The 13,238-nt window shown below is 46.3% G+C and overlaps 1 protein-coding gene across 3 annotated transcripts in view; it reads left to right on the top strand.

The window, feature by feature from the left end:
• Positions 1-7,290, top strand: part of LOC139387863 (AP-3 complex subunit beta-1-like) — a 61,585-nt gene extending 54,295 nt beyond the window's left edge. For 2 of the 3 annotated variants that reach the window (XM_071134163.1, XM_071134164.1), the window contains exon 27: positions 6,324-7,290. In XM_071134163.1, coding sequence (XP_070990264.1) covers positions 6,324-6,477 — 154 coding nt within the window. In that variant the 3' untranslated portion in view covers positions 6,478-7,290. The remainder of the gene's footprint in view (positions 1-6,323) is intronic. The other variant, XR_011629228.1, reaches the window with a different exon arrangement.
• Positions 7,291-13,238: the final 5,948 nt, after the last annotated feature.

Raw genomic sequence — 13,238 nt, 5'->3', positions numbered from 1 at the left:
TATCTCTCAATACCACAAGGATGATGCAAGTTAAGTTTTGTCTGTAGGTCTGATGACGCAGGTAATTGTTCTTAAAGTGTTGCGATTATACACAAATTATGGGCTAAATTTGACGAATGGTTTAGGTTAAGATTTGTGAAATATTTTCTGTATTGGTGTACAGTGCATTGGGAAAGTATTCAGACCCCTTACCCTTTTCCAAATTGTTACTTTACAGCCTTATTCTAAAACTGATTAAATCATTTTTGAGAATGTATTATTTGTATTTTTTTTAAATACTGAAATATCTTATTTACATAAGTATTCTGACCCTTTGCTATGAGACTTGAAATTGAGCTTGGGTGCATCCTGTTTCCATTGATCATCTTTGATGTTTCTATAACTTGATTGGAGTCCGCCTGTGGTAAATTCAATTGATTGGGCATGATTTGGAATGGCACATACCTGTCTATATAAAGGTCCCACAGTTGTCAGAGCAAAAACCAAGCCACGAGGTCGAAGGAATTGTCTGTAGAGCTCCGGGACAGGATTGTGTCGGCACGGATCTGGGGAAGGGTACCAAAACATTTTTGCAGCATTGAAGGTCCCCAAGAACATAGTGGCCTCCATTCCTAATTGGAAGAGGTTTGGAACCACCAAGACTCTTCCTAGAGCTGGCTGCCCAGACAAACAGAGAAATCGGGGGAGAAGGGCCTTGGTCAGCGACCAAGAACCCGATGGTCATTCTGACAGATCTCCATAGTTCCTCTGTGGAGATGGGAGAACCTTCCAGAAGGACAACCATCTCTGGAGCACTCCACCAATCTGGCCTTTATGGTAGTGGCCAATCCGAAGCCACTCCTAAGTAAAAGGCACATGACGGCCCGCTTGGAGTTTGTCAAAAGGCACCTACGGACTCAGACCATGCGAAACAAGATTTTCTGGTCTGAAGAAATCAAGATTGAACTCTTTGGCCTTAACGCCAAGCTTCACGTCTGGAGGAAACCTGGCACCAGGTTCCACACGGTGAAGCATGGTGGTGGCAGCATCATGCCTGGTGGATGTTTTTCAGTATCAGGTACTGGGGCACAAGTCAGGATTGAGGGAAAGCTGAATGGAGCAAAGTTCAGAGATCCTTGATGAAAACTTGCTCAGGATCTCGTGAGAGTGTTATCAGTTTTTTTTTTTTTTTTTATATTTAACATTTGCAAAAATGTCTAAAAACCTGTTTTTGCATTGTCATTATGAGGAATTGTGTGTAGATTGAAGTGCCGCATGAAGAAAAAAAATATCTAACCCATTAAGGGATACTATGGGATTTTGGCAATGAGGATGGATACCGTTTTTTTGTCAATGCGTGCAGTTTGAAGGAAGTTGGTAACTAGCGCAATTGCTAACTAGTGTTAGCGCAATGACGAAGTCTATGGGTACACTATATAGACAAAAAGTATGTGGACACCCCTTCAAATTAGTGGATTTGTTTATTTCAATCACACCCGTTGCTGACAGGTGTATACAATTTAGCATACAGCCATGCGATCTCCGTAGACAATTGGTAATAGAATGGCCAAACTGAAGAGCTCAGTGACTTTCAACATGGCACCATTATAGGATGCCACCTTTCCAACAAGTCAATTTGTCAAATTTCTGCCCTGCTAGAGCTTCCCAGTCAACTGTAAGTGCTGTTATTGTGAAATGGAAACGTCTAGGAGCAACAACGGCTCAGCTGCGAAGTGGTAGGCCAGACAAGCACCCAGAACGGGACCGCTGAAGCGCGTAGCTCACTAAAAATCCTCTGTCCTCAGTTGCAACACTCACTACCAAGTTCCAAACTGCCTCTGGAAGCAAAATCGGCACAAGATCTGTTTGTCGGGAGCTTCATGAAATGGGTTTCCATGGCCAAGCAGCCGCACACAAGCCGAAGATCACAAGGCGTAATCCCAAGCGTCTGGGGCTGTTTTTCATGGTTCGGGTTAGGCCCTTTAGTTCCAGTGAAGGGAAATCTTAATGCTACAGCGTACAATGACATTCTAAACGATTTTGTGCTTCCAACTTTGTGGCAACAGTTTGGGGAAGGCCCTTTCCTGTTTCAGCATGACAATGCCCCCGTGCACAATGAGGTCCAAACAGTGTGAAAGAACTTGACAGGCCTGCAAAGAGCCCTGACCTCAACCCCATCAAACACCTTTGGGATGAATTGGAATGCTGACTGCGAGCCAGGCCTAATCTTCCTTCATCAGTGCCCAACCTCACTAATGCTCTTGTGGCTGAATGGAAGCAAGTCCCCTCAGCAATTTTCCAATAGCTAGTGGAAAGTCTTCCCAGAAGAGTGGATGCTATTATAGTGACAATGGGTTTACCAACTTCATATTTACTCTGGCTATGGAACCCTGACCTGTTCATCGGACGTGCTACCTTGTCCCTGACCTGCTGTTTTTGACTCCCTTTCTTTCGCACCTCCTGTCTTGACCTCTGAATGACCCTGCTGGTCTTCTATGAACGTTTAAACATCTTCAAGAACAATCTGGCCTTAATGGCCATGTGCTATCTCCACCCCTAGGAGCCTGGTTCCTCTCTAGGTTTCTACCTAGCTTCCTGCCTTTCTAAGGAGTTTTTCAGAGCCACTGTTCTTCTACATCTGCATTGTTTGGGGTTTATGGCAGGGTTTCTGTATAGAACTTTGGCATCTGCTGATGTTAAAAGGGCTTTTATAAATACATTTGATTTGAATGCCCATGATTTTGGAATGAGATGTTCAACAAGCAGGTGTCCCCATACTTTTGGTGATGTAGTGTGCCTGCTAGCATGTCTGTGGACATCTGCCTGCTAGCATGTCTGTGGACATCTGCCTGCTAGCATGTCTGTGGACATCTGCCTGCTAGCATGTCTGTGGACATCTGCCTGCTAGCATGTCTGTGGACATCTGCCTGCTAGCATGTCTGTGGACATCTGCCTGCTAGCATGTCTGTGGACATCTGCCTGCTAGCATGTCTGTGGACGTCGTCATTTTTATACTAGACACAGAGAGCTAAAGATGGCATCCACAAGATCATCTGACTCTGGGGAAGTAGATAACGGGTATCCCTTTTAAAGACTAATGAAATGAGTCTCTAAATCCAAAATCTGGCGTGAATCTGATGTGTGGTTCATGAGGAGATGATTATTTTGAGTATTACAGATGCAGAGAATGAGTCTTTTAATAGTTTCCTTGTCTTATGTCAATACCAAATTTGGTTTGGTTCATTATAGTGATAAGTTTCAAGTTGATAGAACATTGTTTAGGGGATTTACAAAGGATTTCAATGGAAATGTGAAATCGGATTTCCTGGTTGATCAATAATCAATACCTTAGCTTATCTCGAAGTTAAGAGACATACCACGGGCCTACATACCAAATTTGTGTTATTTGGACTTATGGTTCATGAGACGTTTTTCCAAATATTTTCAAAAATGTCCAAGGAGGAAAATCTATCCTGGAAGACCTTATGGGTCCTTGAGGCAAGTTCGTTCAGCATGAGGAAAGACGCCAACATACAAAGTTTTAAATCGAGGTCAAACGATGTGACGGATAGGAGGGTTTAAGTGAGGCTTGTTATAACAGCTCCCCCTGTAGGCCAATCGGTGCCATTATTTTTGACCAAATTGCTTATGGCCTCTACTCTCTGTGTGCCAAATTAGTTACTTGACCGTGTAAAGAAAATAACAATGGGTATTCACAGCTTTGCTCTGAACCCCTAAAAACAGTGGTAGCAATGGTTATTTATGAACAACCAATAACAATGTATGTGTGAGTACTCCCCAACCCCAGCTCTGCATTAGTTAACACATCTGTCCTTGTGAAGTTGAATATATCCACAAAATGCAAAGCGCTTTGAGCACCTGGAAAAGCTCTATATGAATCCAACCAGGCATAATTGTGAACTATCTCAGAGCCAGTTGGTTGTGGTGGGTGGCAGACTGAACGTTGTTCTTCCGGACCCAGCCTAAGGTTGAATGTAAAGGTGAAGCCCACTTAGTGTTTGCATGGTGGAGGAGAATGGAGGGAGGGATGGAGGTGCAGGGGAGGCAGATGGCAACAGGGTGAGGCTCTTTCCATTGAGGAGAAACACAGATAATTGGAGAGTGATGCTTAGCGGCAGCCTGGCGATCGATGCCAATCTCCCCTCTAAGTCCAGGGGTTATGATTTTCTTTTCATACACTGCAATTAATCGAGTGTTTAGCCCCACACACGCCTGCCTGAAGAGAGCACGGGCATACCAATGACCTGGTTTAGACCACCATCACCCCCGCTGAGCGCTCTCTCTGTGGTTGTGTGTGTGTGTGTAAGTAAAGAGTTGGGTCACGTCTGGTTTGTAAATGGATGCTCCTCGGGTCTCCACTGTGTGTGCCCCGTTATGATTTTTCTCCTCTAGTCGTGTGTGTGTGTGTGTGTGTGTGTGTGTGTGTGTGTGTGTGTGAGAGAAATCAGAACCAGGCAGCATCCTGCCCTGAGGCCTTCAGCACAGAACTAATGGATCAAGTAATTGTCCGCCACTACCAAACTGACCTGTACAGAGAGAACACACACAAACCAAACTCTCTTAGAAGTACACACCATCCAGTGACAAATCCAACAGTCTTCCCTGGGCTGCAGTGTTCCAACTAGTGTCTCCAGAGAGAGAGAGCGAGAGCAGCCTCAAAGAGCAGCCTCGGGGCAGTGTTAGTGTTAATGATAGATTTATATCCTAAACCCATTAACAAAGCCACAGGGACCACACACACACACACACCTCAGGCTGCTGGCATGGAAAGAGGCTAAAGCACAGAACACATTGGCTAGGTAGGACTTTTTAAAAACACTAGTTTGCAATTACATGTGATGTCCTGTGATAAATAACAAAGTTGGCAAAATTACATATTGAGGCCTATACAACTGCTGAACTTACATCACACTTTTTGGCTAATACTTCATATTTAACAATAAGAGAAAAGGGAAGAGTGGAGGGAGGGAGGGCAAGGTGGGTGAGGGAGAGAGGGGCGAGGGATTAGTGGTGTTTTCAGTGGAGTGTGTATCCTGTTGAAGTGGCTAATATTTTAATTAAGTCTGAGAGGACTGTGAGAGCTGCCTGATAAACTCCCTCTCTTCTGTTGATGGTAATTTAGCCGCTCCCCAGAGGCACAGCCAGACACACTACTGTGTGTGCGTGCCACAGTGTGTGTTAATTGGTGGTCGTGCCGTTTATCTGTACCCGGTGACGGTGACAGCTGGTGACCCCTGGTCCTGCCTACAGGCTCCGCACCAACTCGATCTGCTGTGAGGGGCTCCTCTCTCCTCTGCTCTTTACTGGGGTATTATCAGGCCTGAAGGAGGGTCTTTGTGGGCTGGTTGTCAGTCCTAAGAACGGTTATTTGTGAGGCCTAACCAGGGGCAGGCAGGGGGTCTTTGTCCCAGGGATGTAGTGCTAAACGGAGGCAGATGGCTGGGTGGTGTCAGCCTGTCAGCCACGTGGGGCTCCAGAGGACCAGAGGGAACAGGAGAGAGGGGGCTCAGCCCAGGCCTGTCACCCTAAATAGGGGCTGGGTCACCCCGGGTCAGGGCCCCTGCTTGGCTCTTGTTAGCACCCTCAATGGGCACCATGTGCACCCTATTTTGGTCCCCTGTCTGCGGGGCTGGTGTCCTAGGAAACTGGGCTGCTGAGAATTCTCCCAGGGGGAAGGAGGGGTGGGGGCTGTTCCTCAGGGGCCCACACTCTGGTCTCAGATTCCCCACACTGGGGAAGAAAGGGGTGAATGTGTTTGATTGACAGAATGGTGTGTCTCCTCCCTAATGGCTTTTTAGTTAGCTAGATAATACTCTCTCTCTCTCTCTCTCCTGTCTCTCTCTCTCTCTCTCTCTCTCTCTCTCTCTCTCTTCTCCCACTCACTCACACACCTTACTAATGCTGTGTAATTGCAGGATTTGTCATGTTTTGGAATGTTTCTTAGTTGAGGATTTATGACGGGCTCGGTGTGCATAGGCAGCTGGCACCCACATTGATTTTTAATTTCATGCAGTTTAGTTATAGGTCAGCTATTCAGCCTTTACTTTGGTCCCTGAACTTGGAGTACTAGCCCCAGATTAGACTAAATGTGTGTTCAGTAATTCTCTTGTATCCAGTCAGTCATGTTACCCTGTATCTACTCATTCCTGTAACCATTTCTCGTGTACTTAGTCTGTCCTGTTACCCTGTCTTCTACTGTATATCTGGTCCGTCATGTTACCTGTTCTGTAACCCTCTCTCATATATCTATTTGGTCGTGCTACCCTGTAACCCTTTATCCAGTCCGTGTTGTAACCCAGTCTCCGATCTCCTGTTCCCTGTAGGTTTGCTGGTAAGACGGCCAGTAGTGGAGCTCTGGTGCTGGTGACAGTGGAGCTGAGGGAGTTGTCTGCAGCTCTGATCACCATCAACACAGAGAAGAGTGTCATGGGCCCCATGCTGCTCCGAGACCTGAAACGTGCCCTGGCCTGGGCCTAGAGCGCCCCCTAGCCCCAGTCCTCCAACACACAGAGAAAAACACCGCTGCCATGATGACATCTCCATCTCATTCATCCAAAAACACACATGCACAATGTCTTTCTCTCTCCCGATGTCTCATTTTCTTCCTCTCTTGCATTCTGTCACACACATACCCACTTACATGCAGGCAAGGAGATCTCAGAACGGCTCCAGAAATGTTTTTGTTTCTGTTATTGCTTAGAGAAAAGCACTCCTAGATTCCTTATAGCCTTATTTAAATACTGTTATTGGAATTTGAAACCTCCTGAAGCGTTTCAAGAGCCAAAAGCCAAGACGAATGAACTACCATGATGCTATATAGTGTATGACATTGATATAAACAAGATAGTGCTTATCTTTTTAGCTGACGGTAGCCTAGCGGTTAGAGCGTTTGTCTACTAACCAAAAGGCCGCTGTTTGTCATACCCCAAGCCAACAAGGTGACAAATATTTGATGTGCCCTTAACCCTGATTTGCTCCTAGGGCGCCGTACTACTATGGCTGACCCTGTAAAACAACACCTATCATTCTACTATGGCTGACCCTGTAAAACAACACATTTCACCCCACCTATCTGGTGTGACAAAATTTCAAAAATCCCACTGTTACTGTGCCTCATCTATTCCAAACCCTACTGTTGTTTTCAACGGAGCAACGCCTGTGAAGTGCCTTTATAAATGAAGAAAGCTATGTTTTTTTTTTTAGGGAACCAAAAATGTGTTTATCAATCATTGAGGTCTGGTCACTTATGGTGAAAAGAACTGAGTTTATTAAAATGGTTAAGTGAACGAACAGTGTTTTGTCTCTTGATGGCGGTGCGTGTGCTTTGGGTTGGTGTGTAGAGTTGTGGTGCAGTGTGTTTGTGTGTAGGGTTACTTTATAGAGTGTGTGTGTGTGTGTGTGTGTGTTGGGTTGCGGTGCTTTGGAGTGCAGTGTTACTGGCTGTGTGTTGGGATTGTGTAGTGGTTGGTCTGTGGGTTGGATTAGTGTGCAGTGTTACTGGCTGTGTCTTGGGATTGTGCAGTGGTTTGTCTGTGGGTTGGATTAGGGTGCAGTGTTACTGGCTGTGTCTTGGGATTGTGCAGTGGTTTGTCTGTGGGTTGGATTAGGGTGCAGTGTTACTGGCTGTGTCTTGGGATTGTGCAGTGGTTTGTCTGTGGGTTGGATTAGGGTGCAGTGTTACTGGCTGTGTTTTAGGATTGTGCAGTGGTTTGTCTGTGGGTTGGATTAGGGTGCAGTGTTACTGGCTGTGTCTTGGGATTGTGCAGTGGTTTGTCTGTGGGTTGGATTAGGGTGCAGTGTTACTGGCTGTGTTTTAGGATTGTGCAGTGGTTTGTCTGTGGGTTGGATTAGGGTGCAGTGTTACTGGCTGTGTTTTGGGATTGTGCAGTGGTTTGTCTGGGTTGGATTAGGGTGCAGTGTTACTGGCTGTGTTTTGGGGTTGTGCAGTGGTTTGTCTGTGGGTTGGATTAGGGTGCAGTGTTACTGGCTGTGTCTTGATTGTGCAGCAGTTTGTCTGTGGGTTGGATTAGGGTGCAGTGTTACTGGCTGTGTCTTGATTGTGCAGTGGTTTGTCTGTGGGTTGGATTAGGGTGCAGTGTTACTGGCTGTGTCTTGATTGTGCAGCGGTTTGTCTGTGGGTTGGATTAGGGTGCAGTGTTACTGGCTGTGTCTTGATTGTGCAGTGGTTTGTCTGTGGGTTGGATTAGGGTGCAGTGTTACTGGCTGTGTCTTGATTGTGCAGTGGTTTGTCTGTGGGTTGGATTAGGGTGCAGTGTTACTGGCTGTGTCTTGGGATTGTGCAGTGGTTTGTCTGTGGGTTGGATTAGGGTGCAGTGTTACTGGCTGTGTTTTGGGATTGTGCAGTGGTTTGTCTGGGTTGGATTAGGGTGCAGTGTTACTGGCTGTGTTTTGGGGTTGTGCAGTGGTTTGTCTGTGGGTTGGATTAGGGTGCAGTGTTACTGGCTGTGTTTTGGGATTGTGCAGTGGTTTGTCTGTGGGTTGGATTAGGGTGCAGTGTTACTGGCTGTGTTTTGGGATTGTGCAGTGGTTTGTCTGTGGGTTGGATTAGGGTGCAGTGTTACTGGCTGTGTCTTGATTGTGCAGCAGTTTGTCTGTGGGTTGGATTAGGGTGCAGTGTTACTGGCTGTGTCTTGATTGTGCAGTGGTTTGTCTGTGGGTTGGATTAGGGTGCAGTGTTACTGGCTGTGTCTTGATTGTGTAGCGGTTTGTCTGTGGGTTGGATTAGGGTGCAGTGTTACTGGCTGTGTCTTGATTGTGCAGTGGTTTGTCTGTGGGTTGGATTAGGGTGCAGTGTTACTGGCTGTGTCTTGATTGTGCAGTGGTTTGTCTGTGGGTTGGATTAGGGTGCAGTGTTACTGGCTGTGTCTTGGGATTGTGCAGTGGTTTGTCTGTGGGTTGGATTAGGGTGCAGTGTTACTGGCTGTGTTTTGGGATTGTGCAGTGGTTTGTCTGTGGGTTGGATTAGGGTGCAGTGTTACTGGCTGTGTCTTGATTGTGCAGCGGTTTGTCTGTGGGTTGGATTAGGGTGCAGTGTTACTGGCTGTGTTTTGGGATTGTGCAGTGGTTTGTCTGTGGGTTGGATTAGGGTGCAGTGTTACTGGCTGTGTTTTGGGATTGTGCAGTGGTTTGTCTGTGGGTTGGATTAGGGTGCAGTGTTACTGGCTGTGTTTTGGGATTGTGCAGTGGTTTGTCTGTGGGTTGGATTAGGGTGCAGTGTTACTGGCTGTGTCTTGATTGTGCAGCGGTTTGTCTGTGGGTTGGATTAGGGTGCAGTGTTACTGGCTGTGTCTTGATTGTGCAGTGGTTTGTCTGTGGGTTGGATTAGGGTGCAGTGTTACTTTGTAGTGGCTTTGTGTGCAGTGTCAAATAAAATTGTATTTGTCACATGCACCGACTACAACTTTACAGTGAAATGCTTACTTACTAGCCCTTTCCCAACAATGCAGTTAAAAAGTACCGGTACTGAGCCAACAACTGCTCCCACAGTTGATTTCTTCAAACCAAGCTGCTTACCTATTGCAGATTCAGTCTTCCCAGCCTGGTGCAGGTCTACAATTTTGTTTTTGGTGTCCTTTGACAGCTCTTTGGTCTTGGCCATAGTGGAGTTTGGAGTGTGACTGTTTGAGGTTGTGGCAGGTGTCTTTTATACTAATAACAAGTTCAAACAGGTGCCATTAATACAGGTAACGAGTGGAGGACAGAGAAGCCTCTTAAAGAAGAAGTTACAGGTCTGTGAAAGCCAGAAATCTTGTTTGTAGGTGACCAAATACTTATTTTCCACCATAATTTGCAAATAAATTCATAAAAAATCCTACAATGTGATTTTTCTGGATTTTTTTTTTTCTCATTTTGTCTGTCATAGTTGAATTGTACCTATGATGGGAATTACTCTCATCTTTTTAAGTGGGAGAACTTGCACAATTGGTGGCTGACTAAATAATTTTTTGCCCCACTGTAGAAGGAGTACCGGTACCGAGCCAATGTGCAGTAGTACCAGGTAGTCACGAGACTGTATAGGAGTACCGGTACCGAGCCAATGTGCAAGAGTACGAGGTAGTTGAGGTAATATGTACATGTAAAAGTGACTAGGCAATCAGGATAGATAATGAACAGAGTTGCGTGTGTGTTGGAGTGTCAATGTAGTGTGTGTGCATAGTCCGTGCAAAAATAAAGATGTCAATGCAAATAGTACAGGTAGCCATTTGATGAACTGTTCAGCAGTCTTATGGCTTTGGGTTACTGGTAGAAGGTGTTCAGGAGCCAAGCAGTTGCCATACCAGGCGGTGATGCAGCCAGTCAAGATGCTCTCAATGGTGCAGCTGTAGAACTTTGATCATCTGAGGGCCCATGCCAGTCATTCAGCCTCCTGCGGGGGAAGAGCCGTTGTCGTGCCCTCTTCACGACTGTTTTATTGTGTTTGGACCATGATCTGTCCTTCGTGATGTGGACACCAAGGAACATGAAGCTCTCAACCCTCTCCACTACAGTCCTGTTGATGTGAATGGGGGAGTGCTCGGCCCTCCATTTCCTGTTGTCCACAATCAGCTCCTTTGTCTTGCTGAGGGAGAGGTTGGTGTCCTGGCAGCACACTGCCAGGTCTCTGACCTCTTCCCTATAGGCTCTCAATGTTGTCGTGATCTGGCCTACCACTGTCGTGGAGTCGGCAAACTTAATTTATGGTGTTGGAGTCGTGTACGGCCACGCAGTCGTGGGTGAACACGGAGTACAGGAGGGGACTAAGCACGCACCCCTGAGGGGCCCCCGCTTTGAGGGTTAGTGTGGCTGATGTTTTGTTGCCTACCCTCACCACCTGGTCAGGAGTGATTTGTTTAGTTCTTGGTGGGCATTATGGTGTTGAACGCTGTAGTCAGTGAACAGCATTCTCACATACAGTAGGTATATTCCTTTTGTCCAGATGGGAAAGGGCAGTGTGGAGTGCAATAGAGACTGTGTTATCTGTTGGGGCGGTATGCGAATTCGATTGGGTGTCTGGGATAATGGTGTTGATGTGAGTCATGATCAGCCTTTCATGGGTACAGATGTGAGTGGTACAGGGCGATAGTCATTTAGACAGGTTGCCTTGGCGTTCTTGGGCACAGGGACAGGTTGAAAGTCTCAGTGAAGACACTTGCCAGCTGACCAGCGCATGCTCTGAGTATGCATCCTGGTAATCTGTCTGAATGTTAACCTGTTTAAAGATCTTACTCACATCCGCTATGGAGAGCATGATCATGCATAGAAGGTATTTAGCTCCTCTGGTAGGCTTGCGTCACTGAGCAGCTTGCGGCTGGGTTTCCCTTAGTAATTCCTAGTAGTTTGCAAGCCCTGCCACATCCGACGGCGCGGATCTTAGTCCTGTATTGACGCTTTGTCTGTTTTGATGGTTCGTTGCAGAGTGTCACAGGGTTTCTTAGAAGCGTCCGGATTAGCGTCCCGCTCCTTGAAAGCGGCAGCTCTGGCCTGTTCGGTCGGATTACGGTGCTGTGTGCATTTGTGGTTTGCGTCTGGCTGCGTTTTGGGTCCGAATGTAGTGTGTGTTGGGTTTGGGAGAGGTGTTGCTGAGTGTGTTGAGTATGGGCGAAGTGTGTGGTTTGCATCTGGCCGTGTTTTCCGGCTCATAAGCGAGGTGTCTCCGAGGGCTGTAGAGAACACCTGTCAGATCATCTGTCAGCGCTGCACCGCTAGCATCCATCACCTCTCCCAACGTACCCATTCCACCTGCCAGCTGTTCCCAGCACAAACACACACCATGGCACATCATACACACACACACACATCGACAGTAGATACACACACACACGACAGGCTGCATTCCCACCTCTACATACGTATACCCCATTGCACGTACACACATATGCACTAAAATATAAACGGTACTAACACACACTAATGCCGTCTTCCCCTTGCACAGACAGCCACACTGTGTGCTGCTACTGTAGCTGGCAACTGTGGGAAAACGGCTTGATCTTCCATTATGGTGCAAGCCGTTAAGGCCTACTGCAGCCGTAACTTACAGCTCACTCTGAGCTACAAACACACGCGTTGGCATATAAATCTGGAGCTTTTACACTCCCGGCATGGTGACGTTTTTATGTCACATTTAGAGAGGGAACGGTCTGATGCTGATACACGCCGACTCGGGCAGCGAGGGACGAATGTGTTTCACTCTGCTGTCGTCTTCACAAACACACCTCCATCACCACTCTGTTGGTCCTAATGGAACTAGACCATTAGGCTGGAACACATAACAACCCATTCTATCTATTCTGTCGAACATTAGGCATGCTATCAGGGCTATAAGTACCACGGTCGGTTTCTAGTTGGTTTTAGAGTTGCTCTATAAATCAGCTGTATTCTTCCCACACTGACTGCTGGTTCGTACATGGACCTAGTGAGGCTGAGCCGAAGTCATGTATGTTTGCCTTCCACATTTCTCCCACTATGAAGAGAGTCACAGTGTTGTTATGATGAATGTGTTTTTAAGATGCGCTCATGTTCAAATTCACTTTATTAGCAACTTATAGGAATCTGCTTTGTGTGAGCGGCTGCGTTTGAACTGGGATTGACTGCGGGTCACAAGACTGTGTAAGGCCGCTTCAGTACTGTGAAAACAATTTCCCTTCGCGTTCGGTCATTAGGGGTGGCGTAGAAAAGAGCATCTTCGTGGTAGAGTTGTTTGACTAATGGAGTGTGTGTGTTTGAGAGGACCTTACATCTGTACATTGACTAGATTGGTATTTCCCATTAAAACACAAATCATGAAATATGGGAGAAAGAGAGTAGCCATTTATCATGTGATAACAACCAAATAAAGCTAACTCAACTAGCAAGGTGGCTGACTACCACACCCATGTTCATTTAATTCATCAGAATGGCTGCATGGCCGGGTTCTCTGGACGCTTCTTCCCGATTTGAAATAAACAAACCTTCTGTGCATGTGCTACTTTACGTTGAAAGGCATGTTCGTCTTTGTCTGCTGTTACTCTAATGGCCTATTACAAACAGTATTACAAACAAGCAGGACACAGTCTAAGTAGCGATTTAGTGTTCTACATTTTTTCATATTCATTTTATCTATTTATTTTCACCTCAATAAAACAAACAGTTATTTCTGGTGAGTTTGCTAAATTTAAGCAGGATAGCGACATAACGCCGGTAGTTGTGTTGATAATGGTTTTCATCTGACCAGCTACATGGTCTGACTCTGATTACTGAAA

This window comes from Oncorhynchus clarkii, chromosome 29, assembly GCF_045791955.1.
Source record: "Oncorhynchus clarkii lewisi isolate Uvic-CL-2024 chromosome 29, UVic_Ocla_1.0, whole genome shotgun sequence".
Classification (NCBI taxonomy): domain Eukaryota; kingdom Metazoa; phylum Chordata; class Actinopteri; order Salmoniformes; family Salmonidae; genus Oncorhynchus; species Oncorhynchus clarkii.
Note: the sequence above shows the minus strand (reverse complement) of the source record. Positions and strands in the feature narration are given on the sequence as shown.